This window comes from Lutra lutra, chromosome 16, assembly GCF_902655055.1.
Source record: "Lutra lutra chromosome 16, mLutLut1.2, whole genome shotgun sequence".
Lineage (NCBI taxonomy): Eukaryota > Metazoa > Chordata > Mammalia > Carnivora > Mustelidae > Lutra > Lutra lutra.
Window position 1 is genome coordinate 1,206,153 of NC_062293.1, and position 18,591 is coordinate 1,224,743.

The window sequence follows — 18,591 nt, forward strand, 5'->3', positions numbered from 1 at the left end:
TCCCAGGACCCTGAGATCATGACCTGAGCCAAAGGCAGAGGCTTTAACCCACTGAGCCACCCAGGAGCCCCGAGCTTTTGTATCTTGAGAGTTATTTCTCCCAAATGTTACGTGGCTCATGGTCGTAGCTGAGCACTTGGCGCGGTGTGCCTGCACGAGTTGCTGACCCTCACTGGGGTTCGCCAGCCACGTGTGCAGGCGGGTGGCAGTGCCGCCTGGGTGTGGTTGCTGGGTGCCTGCACGTGCGAGCTTGCGGACTAGAGCGATCGCATGCACAAGCAGAGGCAGCCACAGACAACTCTGCGAGAACGCCGTGCAGCGTTCGCGTCGTGCCAGTGCCGACCTGGAGGGGTGGGACCGCAGAGGGGCAGGACGGCTCAGCCATCCGAGGTACACCCTCGAGCGCACCTTTCCAGTGCTCGTCGTCATACTTCTTGACCAGCTTGGGTCTGCACTTGAGAGCACGTGTCTGAGGCAGAGAGCGATGTTCCTCTCCTCGAGCTCGGGCTTGATTTCTGTCCACTTCCGGCTTCTCCGGTTGCGGCTCGTAAGTGATCTTTCCCCCCTCTGGCTGCTTTTAAGATTTTCTGTTTCTGTTGGGGACCTGCAGTTTCTGACTTTTCCAGGTGTGTGTTCCTGGTTTGTTTAATCCTACATGATGGATATGGCGTTTTCTGTTCCTGCAGATCAGGTCTGGAAAATTTGTGGCCATTATCTCTTTAAATATCGCTTCTCTCCAGGTCTGTTGTTGTCTCAGGGATTATATTTTTCAGTTTTAAAATACCTGACTTGATTTCTTTTCAAACCCAGCCGTTAGCTCCGTGTGTTCATGGGGGCTGCGTTGCTGTCATACTGGCCCTCCAGGCTTCCATTGAGGACCACTGGGCTCCTTGGGGCTCTGCCTCGGCCCGTCACACACCTCAGGGTGTCTGCGGTGGTCAGTCTCCCCAAGGTGGCATCAGAGCTCTCTGTGGGTTGTCTGGCCTGACCGTATGAGGGGGTTCAGGAAGATTTACCCAAATCTGCGGCCCCTGCCACGCTGCTTCCCCGAGGTCGCTGTCCTTTCAGGCGGCCTCTCGCTTCTTGTGCTTTTTCCAGCCCGTTTCCCTCGAACACGCCGTCGACGTTGGTATTCCGTGTCTTGCAGCTGCAAATCTGGAATCCCGGGCTGTCCGCTCCTGCTCCTGAGGCGTGTGCCCTCTCTCGAGCGTGGTCTCTGGCTTCTCTGGTGCATTTGAGAGCTTGTAATTGACCAGACCTGGTGGTGGGGAGGCCCTGGCAGGCCAGAGGGTTTTCTGCCGGGGAAGCTTGCGCTGCTTCTGTTGGCCCGAGGGGCTCTGTGGACCTGCCACTCCCCCCAGTTAATTTTTGTCTTTGGGCTTCTGGAGCCGAGTAGCATCCCTGATGCTAGCCTGGAGGCCGGCAGAGCCAGCCTGTGGTCGCAGACTCCCCGAGGCGACTGTTCTCTCTACTGCAGAGTGGGGGCAGGAAGACAGGGCTCCTCCTCGGTTCCTGTTTTCGGCTGGTGGTTCTTCCCAGCGGCTGAGACTGGCTTCACGTGGTGTTTCAGGCTCAGCGGCTGCTTCAGCTTAGGCAGGCTCACGGCCTCGCCGCCTGTGGCCCGGAGGAGGACCGTGGAAGCCAAGCTCAGGGCTCCTGTAGGGCATGGTTCTCTGGCCCTTCTTGTGGGCGCTCCTCTGGGTTGTGTGGGCCCGTGGGGTGCTCCTTCCTTGGTTAGAGCTTCGCGGTGCATGTTAGAGCACATCCGCTCGACCTGGTGCAGCCCCCGAGCCCAGTATTGTGTAGCTGGAGGGTGTTCAGGAATGTCTGGTCCCTTGTGAGAAACAGGAGGTACAGTCTGGCAGTTTTATCTTCCTAAATTACGGAAGAAAACGAGGAGAGAACAGGCCTAGTGAAGAGCTACAGCCACGCCTCTCCGTGTCCCGTGTCTGTGGTGTTCGCTCTCCAGGCCCGCTGCCTGCCGCCTTCGGTCGGTCGGGCCAGGGCCGCAGCAGGCCCCTCCGTGCGTGTCTCGCTGGCGGCAGTAAGTGCTAACGCGTGGCAGTGCTGCAGCTTCTCCTCCGGCCTGAGGTTGAATTTGGTGTTGTAGACCCTCTCCCCGGGCGCAGAGCCCACGTCGCTTCTGTCCAGCGCATGGAGGTGGGAGCATCTCACACCTTTGGGTCTCGTTGGTCTGGGTGCGCGAAGCGGGCCCTGCAGTGAGTCAGCCTGTGGGTGAGCAGGAGAGAGCGTGACTTCCTGGAAATGGTAGAAAATCCAGCGCTGCTGTTCGAACTGTGAATCGTGCAGCCTGTTTGGAAAGCAGCACGTTGGCGACATCACAAACAAAACCTTTCGCCTAGCGGGGCCACTCCTGGAAATGCGCCCTGTAGAAGGGAAACCCACAGCCGCCTGTCCTCAGGCCTTTCCTTGAGTGCCGTTCTTGGTGGCAGAAGCCCGTGGGTAGCACGCGTGGCCGTCAGCGTGGGAACGCGGGTGTGAGTGACGAGCCGGGCTTGTTGGGAGCGTGGTGCCACCATCAGAAGCCGTGATTAGACCCAGACCCCGTGTTGGGGGGGATCGGAGCGAGGTCTTGTTGAATGAGAAAAGCAGGTGCAAACTCTGTGTCTACGACAGTCTCCTGTTTGTCAAGCAGCGTCACACGACGTCTGCGTGCTCGAGTGGGGGGTGCATGTGAGCGCAGGGGGAGAGGCGGAGGCTGTGTACCAGGTAGATGGCGCGTCGGGGCCTTGAATGGTGACGGTAAGCGGTGAGCGTGAAGCGGGAGCAAGTCCTGGAGTGAGAAGCAGGAAGAAGGCCGCCCCCAGGTCGGGTGTGTTTGTTGTGGCTCCACTTCATCCATGCGGAGTGCAGTGGGCACACGGATGTTTGACCGTCGCCGAAGACAGTGTGTCACAGTTGCAGAGAACCTGCTCTGACCTTTAGAACATCCGGGAGCGTAGGAGAGATGCAAAGGGAGAATTCTGGCCTTTTACAATTCAAGGTCTCACCTGAGACGTTGGCGTTTGCCTCTCAGCTGTCAGAGGCCCTCCCGTGAGGGTGAGCAGCCCTTCCGCGCAGCCCAGGCTCTGGAGGGTAGAAGGCTCTGCCCTGTGTTTGTCGTCTGGCAGGCACGGAGACCTGCTGTTCCTGTTTCCCTCCGGCCTCGCTGGGCCCTCCTCGGAGATGGAGACGTCGGCCCCGCTGGGGCTGAAGGCCTGCGGTGCTCCCAGCGTGGTGGAGGACGAGATCGACCAGTACCTCAGCAAGCAGGACGGGAAGATTTACAGAAGCCGCGACCCGCAGCTGTAAGTGTCTGTGGGGCCCCGTCCCAGCTGTGCTGCCTTAGTGGCTCGGGAGGTGAGATGTTTGTAGCGCGCCGTATCTGCGGAGGGAACACGAGTTCTCAGTTGATCACCTCCTTTCAGATAAAATTCCACTTCATGTTATTTTTCAAGCTTTTTCTTGTTGCATGAAGCTCCATGTTTGTGCCACGCGTCCTTTCCGAAGCTCTCAGGTGTTCGGAGCTAAGATTTGAAAGAAGGGAACTGAAACCAGACCTTGCCCTCACTGCAGTCCTGATGCTCCCCCCCGCCGTGCAGCGTGCTGGGCCTCAGCGCGTGTGCGGGGCCGGGAGTAGGGAAGCAGGGAAGGGGGGGATGCCGGGCACCGAGCAGCGCAGGGTGTAGCTCGGCCGTCGTGCTGGATACAGTCGGGAAACGTCAGCATCGTGCACACAGCGCCTCTGCCCATTCCTTCCAGTGGACGCTTCGTGCGCAACGTGCCGGTCCTCCGCCAATGTTTACCCTCTGCCTAGACTTTGTGGAACGGTTATGCTCAGCTCCGTTTATGTACTGGTGGTCTTTTGTTGTTCTCTTTATTTTTTAAAAAAGTTTTAGGGACACCTGGGGGGCTTAGTGGGTTAAGCATCTGCCTTTGGGTCAGGTCATGATCCCAGAGTCCTGGGATCGAGCCCCACGTCAGGCTTCCTGCTCTGCAGGAAGCCTGCTTCTCCCTCTCTCTGCCACTCCCCTACTTGTACTCTGTCTCTCTAAAAATTAAGAAAAATCTTTAAAAAATTTTTAAGTTATTTATTTATTTTTTTGTTTGTTTGTTTTAAAGATTGTATGTATTTATTTGACAGAGATCACAAGCAGGCAGAGAGGCAGGCAGAGAGAGAGGAGGAAGCAGGCTCCCCGCTGAGCAGAGAACCCGATGTGGGGCTCGATCCCAGGACCCTGAGATCATGACCTGAGCCGAAGGCAGAGGCTTTAACCCACTGAGCCATCCAGGCGCCCCAAAATTTTAAATTTTTTAGAGACTTCTTTGTCTTAGAGGGCACACATGGTGCATGTTGAGGGGAGGGGCAGAGGGAGAGAGAATCTGGAGCAGACCCCCCACCGACCGTGGAGTGGGGTGCAGGGCTTGATCCCGTGACCTGAGGTCATGCGCTGAGCTGAAATCGAGAGTCAGATGCTTCACCCACTGAGGCACCCCAGCGCGCCTGCGATTCTTATTAAAGAAACTGGTTGGAAACACCAGAGTTTACACTCTGTGACGTGAAATGCCTGAGTGGAGGTGGTTTGTGTCTGCGGTAGGGCCTCGTAGCCACATCGCTCCATAAACCCAGCGGGGCGCTGACACCGAGAGATCGGGGTTCCGAGTGCTGCGCTCGCAACTTGTACGTCTTAGTTTAAATTTTTTTTTTTTTTTTAAAGATTCTACTGATTTATTTGTCAGAGAGAGAGAGAGGGAGAGAGAGCGAGCACAGGCAGACAGAATGGCAGGCAGAGGCAGAGGGAGAAGCAGGCTCCCTGATGAGCAAGGAGCCCGATGTGGAACTTGATCCCAGGACGCTGGGATCATGACCTGAGCCGAAGGCAGCTGCTTAACCAACTGAGCCACCCAGGCGCCCCTGTACATTTTAGTTTAAAGAGCCCCAGATGGCGCTGTGCTGTGGCTGGCACGGAGCCCCTCCGCAGCCCCTCTGCAGCCCCTCCGCAGCCGGCCGCCAGCCGCCAGCCCGCATTTGCGTTTCCTCCCTGGGAACCCGAGCTGGCGTCCCCCCGGCCCCCGCGATCAGTGTCTTTGAGGCTTTGTTAGGAATATTTCAGGGTGTGCACGCGTGTGCACGTTCTGGCTGCCGTCAGTGAGAGCCTGGCGGTTTGGAGACTCTGAGTGTCGGATGCACACGTGTCTGAGCATTGTGACCCCATTTAGAAAAGGGTCCTGTCCAGCCCAGAGGGACGGCTGCTCAGCTTTCCCACCAGGGTCACCGCCCTCATCAGAGCACGTCGTGCTGCCCCCTCATACGTGTGGCACCCCTGCGGCTTCTCTTCTGAAGTCACCAGTCTTGGTGACCCGTAGAGCCTGCCACCTTCATGCTTTTCCCCAAATGTGCGCAAAGTGGGTGTTTTCCCAACTGGAGTTACTTCTGTCCCACCGGCAGGTTTTTTGCCGTATCCACATCCCAACCTCCTTAGTGTTGACTTAACATGGATTTAAACCCGCTTTTAGGGGCGCCTGGGTGGCTCAGTGGGTTAGGCCTCTGCCTTCAGCTCAGGTCATGATCTCGGGGTCCTGGAATTGAGCCCCGCATCGGGCTCTCTGCTCAGCGGGGAGCCTGCTTTCCCCCTCTCTCTGCCTGCTGCTCTGCTTACTTGTGATCTCTCTCTCTCTGTCAAATAAATAAATAAAATCTTAAAAAAAAAATAAAAAAAATAAACCCGTTTTTAAGTCCATTCACTTTTCCTTTTATTTAGTGTCAAATGAAGCAGTTACTATCTATAGAATCACAGGTTTGACGTGCTGAGCAGTTTTTCTGATACAAGTCAAAATCGTTAATAAACTATATATATATATTTTTTAAGATTTTATTTATTTATTTGACAGATCACAAGCAGGCAGAGAGGCAGGAAGGGGGGGTGGGGCGGAAGCAGACTCCCTGCTGGGCATAGAGCCCGATGCGGGGCTGGATCCCAGGACCCTGAGATCATGACCTGAGCCGAAGGCAGAGCCTAAATCCACTGAGCCACCCAGGTGCCCCGGGTACTAAACAATATTAAAATAAAAAATTCTCACATACCATCGAAAATAATTCCACACGGGGCACCTGGCGGGCTGTCACAGAGCACGGACTCCTGATTTGGGCTTGTGAGGTCAAGCCCCATGTTGGGCGTTGAGTTTACTTAAAAATGGGTGCAGTGGCCCCACACAGGCAGGGCAGTACTCGAGTGTGGCGTACCTGCTCTGTGCCAGAGCGCCGGGCGGCGGGAGAGCGGGCGCGCTAATTGCTGTGTTTCTCTTGCCCTGTGCTCTCAGGTGCCGACACGGCCCCTTGGGGAAATGCGTGCACTGTGTTCCGCTAGAGGTGAGAGTCCGTGCAGCGTAAGTTCTGGGCGGGCGCGAGGGGCTGCTCCCCAGGGCACGACTGCACGTGCCCTGCACCCGTGCGCCGGGTCGGGAGTGGGGAAAAGAACCTCCTTGTTTGTCGCCCTGGGCCTCGCGTGCCCACTAGTGCAAGCTGCTTGAAGAGGACGGGCCTTCATTTATGGGAGTGACCTTCCGGGTGGGTGCCGATCGGCCGAAGCGTTGGTTTTGCCGTGACGGAGGGCGGCGCTTGCAGTCCCTGTAAACCTGACACAGAGCTGGGGCTGCTGGTTTCTGTGCTCGTCATTGCTCTGATTTACTTTCCCCGAGTCACGTCCTCCTCCTGATGGGTCGTGGTGAGACGGACAGTTACCGTAATGACGCTGACGGGTCCCAGGTCGGTGCGGGGTTCACGGCAGCGTGGCCGACCCGATGTTCTTCATGAGCCTCCTCTTCGTCTTACGGGCTGCTTTCCCTCCCCCCCAGAATGTTCCTAGTATTTATTTGACCTAGAGCACGTTGTGCCTAATAGACATTCATTTTAATCCTGGGAAGATAAGTGTTGCCCAAAGAAGCCTTCGGTTCCGACCTAGAATGATGCGTGAGAACTGAGTGCCCGCCCTCCCTCCTTGCCCCGCACGGGTCCTGGCTTGGTCTCTGCCCGCGTGCGGCAGAAGCGTGGCTGCCCGCCTCTCCGAGCCTCGAGGCGCCGGCCGGTGCGTGACCGTTCTGTGTGTGTTTTGACAGCCGTTTGACGAGGACTACCTGAACCATCTCGAACCTCCTGTGAAGCACATGTCCTTCCACGCCTACATCCGCAAGCTGACCGGGGGGGCCGACAAGTAAGCAAGGGAGCGCCGTCGGGCTGTGCCGACGTGGCTGTGGCGTACCCAAGTCCTCTTGTGTGTCTGGAAGGTGTTGCTTGAAGTCTGTGGGCTTGGGAATGAGAAGAGCAAAGGTCGGGGTCTGGGCACAGAGCATTTGAGTTCATGACTTTGGCCCTGATTCTAGAGAAGTGAGGGGTGGAGACTGACGCCCTTTTGTCATCCACATGCCCAGGGCATTGGGCGGTGCCAGGCTGGCAGCGGCCGCTGTGGAGGCCCCTGGGGAGCATTCCCGGCCTTCCCGCAGCGATGTGGTGCTCTGGCAGCTTAGATGTGTGTGGCGGGGGAGGTCAGGTGGGATGGTGGTCAGAGCTCGTGCCCTGCTTCTCGGCACAACTGAACCACCCGCGGTTGGCTCCGCCCACCTGTCCCACAGCCCCCTTGAGCCGTTTGCCCTGGAGCCTGCCTCTTTATCGGGTGGTTTCACAGCCAGCCACACCCTGCGTGGGGCCTGAAGCCGCGGCACCACCCACGCCGGGGGCTCGGGTGCCCCAGCCGGCCGGTCTGCAGGCCCGGCCCAGCGGCCAGTGGGGCAGCCTTCTCTCGGCTCCCCACGTGCGAGCTGCCACAGTGTGTGGAGAGGGGGTGACTGAGAGCATTTCATTTCTTTCGCCCCACGTCAGGTACTTCCCTGTGTGTCCCCTTTCTGCTGCCTATACGACTACATGTCCACCAGCCCAGAAGCAGTGGACTTCATACCACGATTTTATGATTCCCGTCAGTGCGGCCAGGAGATGGCAGCTGAACCCGAGTCCGCACCATTTGTGCAGAATGTCATGTTGGCCTGATTATAGTTTTTCTCTGACAACCTGCTGACATCCTGAAACGGGTTTTTTAAAATTAGAGCACGAGAAAAAAATCCTACCAGAAACCCATTCTTGCCTGTCAGTGGGGTACGCCATGGAGCTTTCTGGACGAGGGAACGAGTAGATTCGTTGTGCTGAAACCCGTCAGCCTTCCACCAGTCTGGGTCTAGGCTGCAGTAGCCCATGGGGCCACATGGGCAGCTCTTGGTCCCATGTGGGCTGGTGGCCGTCGCTGCTTGCCAGGGGCCCACAGGCCAGCGTGCTGTTGGCCTGTGAAGACAGGATCGAGTTCCTGGACTGTCGTTTGAGTGGGAAACTGGCAGAAGGTGAAGGCGCCTGTACCCACCCACTCCACATTGGTGGGACCCCGGCTTCCTTGCTGACGGACTGAATTTCAGCCAGAAGCCGGGAAAGATGCCTTTGTGCGGTGACCTCCTCAGGCTTTCTCCCTTGATTCAGAGTTTTTTACAGACATGTAAGTACTGGATTCGCGATGCAGGTGTTGCTGATAAGTTAATGAAACTTAAAAACAAGATTTTGTTTCCTGTCAGTGGCTCAGGTGAGATTAATAGGCGTCTAATAGTATCCTTGAAAATTTTCGTGGGTGTTAGCGACAGACATCGAAAATGGAGACTTCTTATAGGGAAGCAGTTGGGTATTTCTGCACAGTCTCCGCGTGCAGGACAGAAGCTGGGACTCCGTGACAGCAGTTCTCAGCACGTCCCCCCGCCGCTGTCTGCTGCGCGCTTAGCTTCTCAGAGCTCTGTTCTGGAGGTAGAGGACGTTTCACATGCGATTTCCAGTCTCCTGCTGAAGTTTTCACTGTTGGAATGTTGAATTAATTAACCTGCCTCTTCTTATTCAGGGGGAAATTTGTCGCCCTGGAGAACATCAGTTGCAAGATTAAATCAGGGTGCGAGGGTCACCTTCCGTGGCCTAATGGCATCTGCACCAAGTGCCAGCCGAGTGCCATCACACTGAACAGACAGGTGAGACGTTCGCTGTGGCCATCCAGACTGCGGGGAGCAGCAGACTTGGCTCATGGCTCAGAAATGAACATCTGCAGACAAGGCCCTCCTTGGAGGGCGCCACCGCTGGCCGAGTGCCCTGGGTGGGTGCGTCCGAGTGTGTTTCCAGATCGTGTGCTGGAGACGCTGCTGCTGAGATCACTAGGTGTTGCCCGTGTGGAGGGGGGTCTTTTGTTTTCACTTTTGTTGGTTCTGTGGAGGCAGGACTTTCTTGGTGACTGTTTAAAATGCTCCAGGGTTGCACTTCTCCTTCTAAGTGGCCCTGGAAGCTGGCAGGCACAGTGTCCTGGAGCCCCTCGGAGCACCTGTCCAGGCCAGGTAGAGAAGGAAGCTGGGCTCTGCAAGGAGGCGGAGACCAGGGGAAGGCGCGTGCAGTACTCTGGCCTCTACCCCTCTACCCCTCTGCCCTCTGTGCCCTTGAGGGTCCCTCCGCTCGCCTCCTCTGGCCTGCCGGCCAGCGCTGGCTCTGTAGGCCGCTCTCCGCCCCCTTGGGACTGCTTGGGAACTGCTTCCGTTCTCTTCTCTTCCCTGCTCTTTCTTTTTGAGATCTAATTTTTGTGCCACAGATTGTGAAAACCTGCATTTTAGGTGAAGTCCTATAAGATTAATTTGAATTAATGTATTGAGGAAACCCACCACCACTCCCCCCCCCCCAGAATCTGACACGGTCTTAAGGGCAGAGCACATTTTAAAATGAGTGTGTGAGGGACGCCTGGGTGGCTCAGTTGGTTGAGCAGCTGCCTTCGGCTCAGGTCATGATCCCAGCATCCTGGGATCGAGTCCCACATCGGGCTCCTTGTTCTGTGGGGAGCCTGCTTCTCCCTCTGCCTCTGCCTGCCACTCTGTCTGCCTGTGCTTGCTCTCTCTCTCTCTCTTTCTGACAAATAAATAAATAAAATCTTAAAAAAAAAAAATGAGTGTGTGAGCGTGCGAAGAGCTAGGTGGAGACTAACGAGTGGCTTATACTAGAGAAGCGTGTTATTTCCAACAGAGCACATTCACCAGCCGTTGCTTGCTCTACAGAAATACAGACACGTGGACAATATCATGTTTGAGAACCACACGGTTGCCGATCGCTTCCTTGACTTCTGGAGGAAGACAGGGAGCCAGCATGTCGGGTTCCTGTACGGGCGGTACACGGAGCACAAGGACATCCCTCTTGGCATCCGGGCCGAGGTAGCCGCCATCTACGAGCCTCCGCAGGTAGGCGAGTGCCGGCCTCGCGGGTCACGGGCCTTTGTGTTGCCAGCGCCAAAGGCCATGTGGGCCTCTGCTTTCAGACTTCGTTTCACTTCCTCTGCTCTGTCATTTGCTGTGTCTGTCTGTCTCTGTCCACATGGGCGCACACGCACATTCTTGGAGGGTAAGCTCACGGCCCCCGCGCATTTCCGTGCGCATCTCCAGAGCAGGAGGACGCTGTCTTACCTGCCAGCAAGGACCCCGTCAGTGCCAGTAAATTGAACACCGATGGAGTATCTCAGTCTGAGTATCTCAGTGCTGTCGGCTGCCCAGAGTGCCACAGGGACGGCGCCCTCCCTTGTAATCTGTCTCCTTCACCCACATCTGTGGTCAGCCGGCCCAGAAATAATGGAGCCAGAGGGTCACAGGGTCGCTCGTGTCCTTTACCCCGTGCCACACACACAACCGTTTTAGAATGGCCACCAGTGTAGGACTGGGAACAGTTCAAGCGTTTTGGGGGGTCTTTGGTGGAAGGAGGAGGATCCTTGGGCTGTGTCTGATGAGTGACCAGCAGCCATACTGTGAGAGTCACTGGGAAGGTGCTCTTCTGAGGACTCTGCTACTACTTAGGTAACATGTTTATATTTCATTTTTGGCATTTAAGGATTTTTTTTTTAAGATTTTATTTATTTATTTGATACAGAGGGAGAGAGATCACGTGCACAAGCAGGGGGAGTTGCAGGCAGGGGAGAAGCAGCCTCTCCACTGAGCAAGGAGTCCCCGCACAGACTCGATCCCAGGAGCCTGGGATCATGACCTGAGCCGGAGGCAGACTCCCTAGCTGACTGAGCCCTCACGTGTCCCAGGCTTGATTTTTTCTTTTCTTTTCTTTTCTTTTTTTTTTTTTAATATTTTATTTATTTACTTGACAGAGATGACAAGTAGGCAGAGAGGCAGGCAGAAAGAGAGCGGGGGAAGCAGCTCCCCACTGAGCAGAGAGCCCGACGTGGGGCTCAATCCCAGGACCCTGGGATCATGACCTGAGCTGAAGGCAGAGGTTTAACCTGCTGAGCCACCCAGGTGCTCCCAGGCTTGATTTTCTATATGGATTTTTGTTGTATGATTCTTTGAAATATTTATACAGTATGGTTCGTATATGTGTGTATATCTCACATGTATACCTATATATTTTCATTACAAGAGTGGAAACCATGAGCGTTGAATTCTTTTTCTTTTTTTAAGATTTTATTTATTTGACAGAGAGCAAGGGAGGGAACACAACCAGGGGGAGCAGCAGGGGGAGAGGGAGAAGCAGGCTCCCCGCTGAGCAGGGAGCCGACTGCGGGGCTCGATTCCAGCACCCTGGGATCATGACCTGAGCCGAAGGCAGGCGCTTTAATGACTGAGCCCCCCCCCGGGTATCCCCATAAGCACCGATTTCTGGTCTGTGATGTGGTGGTGACGTACCTGGGAGGGGTGCTCGGGTGTGCAGTTCACTGTGACGGACAACAGAGAACCAAGAGGGCGTGAGGTGATGAGAGGGGCAGAGAGAGTTGAGCAGTAAGTGTTTGTGGCTGAAACTGGATAGCAGGTATGTGGGTCCTCACCGTGAAATTCTTTAAACTTTGCTGTGTTTGAAATTTGTAGTTAAAATGTTGGAAAAGAAAAAGGAATTGTCATGCTTCCAAAGTCAGATCTACGAATGAGGTGCCCCCTTTCTCCTCTCCCTCTTTCCGGAACGTTTGGGTAGACGTCAAAAGTTTGAGCTTTCAAAGTATAAGCAAACGCACAGGTAGTTACACCACTCCCCTTCTTGCTTCGGCTGTGTGTCCTGCCCACTGCCCGTGGCGACTCAGCCCCTGGCAGCCGCCTTCTTAGGAAAGCCAGGGTCTGCCAGCCCGTGGCTCTCACGCGTGCCGCGGTCTCTGGCCGCCTTCGTGCGGACTCTGAGCGCAGCGTGTGGCCCTCTGCCAGTTTCCGTATTGCCCGAGAGCTGCGGAGGAGGTGTCTGCGGGGCGGGGGCCTCCTGTGTGGTTCATTTAAACGGAGACACCAGGTGTCGATGGAGACCCCGTGAGCTGGGGTCGCCTAACTGCCGGGGCGCCGGGTCCGCTCCGTACCCGGGGGGCGGCTCTTGGACCCCGCGCAGTGTGTTCGGATTCAGTTTTGGAGAGGGGGTCTTTCATGAGGGGCTTCAGCGGTCATGTCAGGAGGAGGATCGAATGAAACACGGAGGCAGGAACCTCTGGCGTCCAGACCGCAGACAGCATCACCGGAGCTCCTGACACGGGACTCCTGAAGGTTGCAGCCACTGACCTCAGGAACCCGCAGGTCCTTCGGAGTCAAGGCTCCTGCCGCTGCCGGTCCTGAAAGCAGACCCTGAGACTGGTTCTCCGTGCGTGATGCCACCTGAGCTCTGCCCATCTGGTCGCGCCACTACCCCGCAGCAGAAAGTTCTCGGGTTTTGCCAGAATTTGACTCATTTGTGAGGATATACCCAATTAGGAGAGCTTGGTTTGGGATTCCCTTCGTCTTCCTGTCCCTGCGGCCGGGGTTTCTGCCAGGGGGTGTTCTGTCAGTGACCCTCGAGCTGCGTTTCGGGGCGGGTGAAGGACTCCAGCCCATTCCGTCCGCTGCGGGGGGCCGGGGCCCTGGGGCCGGTGTAGGCCGCAGACGAGCCAGAGCCCAAGCCCACCTGCCGCCCCGAGCACCGTGCTCTGCCCCCCACCGCCTGCAGGAGGCTGACCGCAGGGGCCCTTTCCGTTCCTCTGCCCTCCCCCACTCAGTGCCTCGCCTGGGAAGCCCGGCGCTCTCCCCGCACGAGCTGCACGCGCTCCGATAGCCTGTTTCCCGGAGACAGGGGTCACCTCGCCCCTGGACTCTTGCCTCACGTACCCGAACCTCTTTGGAAGGAAACTGTTTACCCGAAGGTGTTTTGAAACTGACTTTCCCCAGCGAAGGAACCCACCAAAAAAATTGTGTGAACGGCCTTCCTCAGGCCTGAGGGCGACCGTACACTTGACGAGACACTGTGCGGTGTGCGCCAGCCTGAGTGTCACCGTCTTCTCGTCCTCTGAGTCGCGATGGGGAAGCTCGGGCCGCCTGGGGGGGGGCGGAGCTTGCAGGGCTCGGCCGCGTTTATCTGGATGTCAGCCTTTCTCTGCTGCCACGAGTCTCCTTTTTAGCAAGGGACGTGCCAGAGTCGGGGTGGGCTGGCTCTGGGCGCCTCTGAGTCTTCTTCCTTTACCGCCCTGACAGATCGGCACGCACAACAGCCTGGAGCTGCTGGAGGACCCGAAAGCTGACGTGGTGGATGAAATCGCCGCCAAGCTTGGCCTGAGGAAGGTACTGGGGGGGCCGGGCTCGCCCTCGGGCATCCAGGGGGGGCACGGCCTCCAGCTGCTCGAGGTCAGGCGCCGGCCCAGCACTCTGCAGAGCCTGCTGGTGTTTTCCGGATGCCGTAGCTCTTCCGTTCCTCGGGTTTGAACTAGAATATTTCTCTGATCCAAGTGAACTGAGAACAAAGGACCGCTGCGCCTGTCGAGGTCCTGTCGAGGTCTGCGGGCGCGCTTCCCGGCGGTGGCTTCAGAGGGTGGAAGGAAGAGGCAGCGGAGCCGGACCCCTTTGTCCTGCCGGGAGGGGGCCTGCTGCTGGGTTGTGGGTCCTGCCCACAGGACCAGGCCCAGCCTCTTAGTGGGAGCCTCCCTTGATGTGTCCTTGTGTCCTTGGCGCCGCGCCCCCCCCCCCCCCCCCCCCCCCCCCCCCCGTCGTTTTTTAGCCTCAGGCGCTCCCTCCTCCATCGTGTCTGGGTTTCCTGTTGCTAATTTAGGTGTCTGAGCCTGGGAGGTTTCCTAGTTTTACTGAGCAGTTAGAAGACAGGGAAGACCTTTTGTTTTGAGTCTGTTGATCTGGTTTATGTCATGTCCTTGGTGGAGCTCCCAGGAACTGCACAGAAGGGTTGCTACAGGTAAATATGGAATGTGAATTTGTTCTTTTTGGGTTTTTTTGTTTTTTTTTAAGATTTTATTTATTTATTTGACAAATAGATCACAAGTAGAGAGGCAGGCATGGTGGGGGGAAGCAGGCTCCCCGCTGAGCAGAGAGCCCCATATGGGGCTCGATCCCAGGACCCTGAGATCATGACCTGAGCGGAAGGCAGAGGCTTAACCCACTGAGCCTCAGGCGCCCCTGAGTTTTATCCTTTATTTGTTAATCAGCTTAGTGAGAAATGAACTCCCTACAGATAAACACGGAAAATAGGGAATGTGCTTGCAGAGCAAAGTCATTTTAACAAAAGGTTTAAGAAACACAGTCCTATTGTTTCTAGTAAGGAATCCACATCTTTTTTTTTTTTTTTAAGTAGGTGCCACACCCAGTGTGGAGCTCGAGGCTCCCAGCCTGTCGTGGGGGTTGGACTCACACTCCCTGAGGTCCTGACCTGAGCTGAGGTCAGGGGTTGTAGACTTAACCGACTGAGCCACCAAGTGCCCCAGGAGTCAGGGTCTTCATTTAGGGTCATACTTTGGTTTAAGTTTTTGACGTTTCTCTCGTTCGAAAGGGAAGTTAGTGTAACTTTTGGACCTTTGTTTTAGACGTGTGGTTTATGACTGCTGTAGTTGTGATAGATCTCCAAGGACCGAGGCCTGGCTCTGCTCTGCTCGCTGCTTCGGCCCGTTCACACCGCAGGTCTCTGTTTCTTCGCTGCATCCTCCACGGGCTTTTTGTTTGCTTGGGTATTTTTTTTTTTTTTAAATTAATTAATTAATTAATTAATTAATTTGACAGACAGAGATCACAAGTAGGCAGAGAGGCAGGCAGAGAGAGAGGAGGGGAAGCAGGCTCCCCGCTGAACAGAGAGCCCAATGCGGGGCTCGATCCCAGGACTCTGGGATCATGACCTGAGCTGAAGGCAGAGGCTTTAGCCCTCTGAGCCACCCAGGTGCCCCTGCTTGGGTATTTTTGAAGAAAATGAAGTTCTCCATGTTGGCGTGGTCTTGTGTGCCGGAGATGGATTTGAAGACTTTTGTATCAAGGTTCTGCCAGACAGGTCATGAGCACCACGTCACTTCTCCAAAGGATGTGTCCCTGGGGTCCGGCCCCACTCATAAACCTCGCAGCCCGGTCCTGGTTCAGGAGGGCTAGGGCCCGCACAGCACCAGACAGGCAGCTGCCCGGGACTGGCATTAATTAAGGGTGCCGTAGCGAGGGGCTTTCAGCTCCTTGTGCCCTCGCCTGCTCTCCTCAGTCCTGTAGCGGAGCGCAGAAGAGCCACTGGGTGAGGACTCCGTGGCGGTCGTCCTTATTTTCCGTGTCTTCTAGGGAGTCCGTTTTCTTACCTCATGGGTAAATAAAGCCTTATCGTCTGAAATAGCATGGTCTCTCTTAGCTTGCTCATTGTCTGTCTTCTCTTTGGGGTGTAGGGATTCTGTTAATCTTGTTCACCCTGGGGTTCCCCCTGAACCCAGGACACTGCTGGGTACAGAATTGCTGCCATGGGGCTTCTAACAACGTCGTGAGCTCCGCCCGTGCACCATCGCTGCGGTCCAGCAGCGCAAGAGGCCGGTGGCCGTTTTCAGCCGGGTGGACGTTGAAAGCCCTGGTGGCTTAGCAGAGGATCTGACTCGCCTACAAAGAATTGGGTCACAGGAGTCTCTTACAGAAATGCTCTTAAGGTCTCTGAGCAGAGGCCAGAAAACGTTCATCACCTGCTTCAGAGAGAGGCTCAGAGGATCCTTTCCTTTTCCTGCAGGTTGGCTGGATATTTACAGACCTTGTCTCAGAAGACACCCGGAAGGGCACCGTCAGATACAGCCGCAACAAGGTGAGATCGGACGGAGTGCCCAGTGCCCATGGAGCTCATCCTGCAGCTTGGTTCTAAAGCCCATCCTGGCTTTTTTTTTTTTAAGATTTTATTTATTTATTTGACATGGAGGGAGAGAGAGCGCGCATGCATGCACAAGTAAGGGGAGCAGCAGAGGGAGCCCAGTGCGGGGCTCGATCCCAGGACCCTGGGATCATGACCTAAGCCGAAGGCAGACGCTTAACGACTGAGCCACCTGGGTGTCCCTCATCCTGGCTTTTATTTATTTATTTATTTTTTTTTTATTTTTTTTTTTTTTAAAGATTTTATTTATTTATTTGACAGAGAGATAGCAAGTAGGCAGAGAGGCAGGCAGAGAGAGAGGAGGAAGCAGGCTCCCTGCCGAGCAGAGAGCCCGATGCGGGGCTCGATCCCAGGACTCTGAGATCATGACCTGAGCCGAAGGCAGCGGCTCAACCACTGAGCCACCCAGGTGCCCCATCATCCTGGCTTTTAGATGAAATTATTTTCAACACTGTGTTCTTGTTAAATTAAGGGTGTGTCTGTTGATTGTGACTCGTAGAGCAGCACCCCCCACCCCCCGGCCTTCACCCGCTGGTGTTTTTTGGAGGTCAACCCGTGGGGGTGGATGCTGGATGGTTCTGGTCTTGTTATTTGTGGTGGGAGAGGAGGGGCCCGTGACAGCTAGGGACTGCAGGTGTCTGTTTCGTGCAGTGTTGACAAGCCACCGTTCAGTCCTTGGTGTTTTCTAAAGAAGAAATAGGAGTATATCTCCGTGTGATGCTGTAAAACTGGACAGGCCGGCTCTCTTTTCCTAGGACACCTATTTCCTGAGTTCGGAAGAATGTATCACTGCAGGAGACTTCCAGAATAAGCACCCTAACATATGTCGACTCTCTCCAGACGGACATTTTGGCTCCAAGTTCGTCACTGCGGTGGCTACAGGTATGTGCTCTGTTCCTCTTTTGGTAGAGTTTCATTCTGAACTTAGCTACTAGAGATTTTCTTAATGTGCCCTGGGACACGGATTGCTCTTTCTGTTTTATGGTAAAAATCCTGAACTCGCTGCATCGCCCGCAGAACCACTAGAATCGGGCTTAGTATAGCCCTTCTCTTACCCACTCACGTTCTAAGTCGAAGTCAGCTTGATTCTGGATCTTAGCTTGGGGCTGCCTTCGCCCTTTCCAGTAACTGAAGACAACTCTGGCTCTGTAGGAGGAAAGGATTTACTGTTTGTTCCTTATTTTTGACATTATGAGTGGGAATCCTTTTAAGACCATTTCTGAGTGTGTGGTGGGGGGAGAGAGGACATGTGTGTTGGATTCCACGTCATGCACGTTATAAATACATCGTAAAAAATCGTGGCCTGTAAGAAGGTGCCATCAAATCTTTCATAATACGCTTGGCCTGTTATCTTAGAAAAACACTGGTCGTAGGACTGTACAATTTAAAAAGAAGAGGAATTTTCAACTCGGAGAACCAACTTGTGAAATCATCGTCTGTTTGCTAATTTTTTAAAGTAAACACTAACTTGGGTCCTCTGAGGACCTGGTTTCTGCTCTCGCTGATCCGGAGACCCAGTCTGTTCATGGTCGCCGTCCTTCCGCGGGTCTGTAGAAAGCTTCCCCAGTTTAACAAACACCAGTCCGCAGGGAGCCCAGACATGTTGGTAAGTGACTGGATCCCCTCTTAATGCCATCGAGGGGACTGTCATGAGAACCATGAAGAGAAACATCGCCTGAATTCATATGATCCATTTAGACGGATGGTCCCTTTCTTTTTGAAATAAGCGCGCTTCTGAGACGGGAGAGGGAGCGGCAGCATCTCTCTCGGGCCCGTGTGAATCCGTCGCGTGGGTTGGTTTTCCTGGCACCGCTGTCGGGCCTGGTACTTAGGGGAGTGGATGGGAGTGTTGACCAGGGTTACGGGAAAGTAGTTCGGACAGCTGGGGAGAGCGGCTCGGACCGGACGTCGAGGAGGGCACAGGGAGGAGCACTTGTCGCAGCCTTCGGAATTCGCTGCACCTGCTCTGCACCTGACCGAGGGCAGAAACGCACTCCCTTTTTACTTCCCGCGGCGCCGGAGGCACGCGTTCTGGGTACGGTTGTCTAGACTGGCGGTTCTCAAACCCGTCAGACACCCCCTTCGGAAACCCCCTCATTCGGGATGTACCCTTTACTGTCTGGAGAGGGAAACTCACAGATGACACACCTCCCTGCTCGTGTGAATGTAGCAGAGGAACAGAGGGGCCACCCGGCCGTAGCGCAGAGCAGCCTGTTTTCGCTCACCAGGGCCTGGGGATTGATGCCCGCTGGGACAGACAGCACAGCGACTGACCCAGAGCGGCTACCTGCGTGCCGACCTCCCTGGTGCCAGTGCCAGGCTGTCCTGAGACGCTCATCGAGCCTCCGGGAATCTCTGAGCTCAACATGCCCCCTTCCTTCCGCCAGCTTGGTCTCACTCTCCTAGAGAATTCACCGTGGATTCAAACTGCGCATTGGTGT

The 18,591-nt window shown here is 55.4% G+C and overlaps 1 protein-coding gene across 3 annotated transcripts in view; it reads left to right on the forward strand.

Annotated features, from left to right (window-relative positions):
• The window catches only part of NPLOC4 (NPL4 homolog, ubiquitin recognition factor), a 61,352-nt gene that overhangs the window by 14,665 nt on the left and 28,096 nt on the right, over positions 1-18,591 (forward strand). For 2 of the 3 annotated variants that reach the window (XM_047706805.1, XM_047706804.1), the window contains exons 4-11: positions 3,132-3,308; positions 6,322-6,370; positions 7,117-7,211; positions 8,925-9,048; positions 10,111-10,290; positions 13,525-13,611; positions 16,016-16,087; positions 16,906-17,032. In XM_047706805.1, coding sequence (XP_047562761.1) covers positions 3,132-3,308; positions 6,322-6,370; positions 7,117-7,211; positions 8,925-9,048; positions 10,111-10,290; positions 13,525-13,611; positions 16,016-16,087; positions 16,906-17,032 — 911 coding nt within the window. The remainder of the gene's footprint in view (positions 1-3,131; positions 3,309-6,321; positions 6,371-7,116; positions 7,212-8,924; positions 9,049-10,110; positions 10,291-13,524; positions 13,612-16,015; positions 16,088-16,905; positions 17,033-18,591) is intronic. The other variant, XM_047706806.1, reaches the window with a different exon arrangement.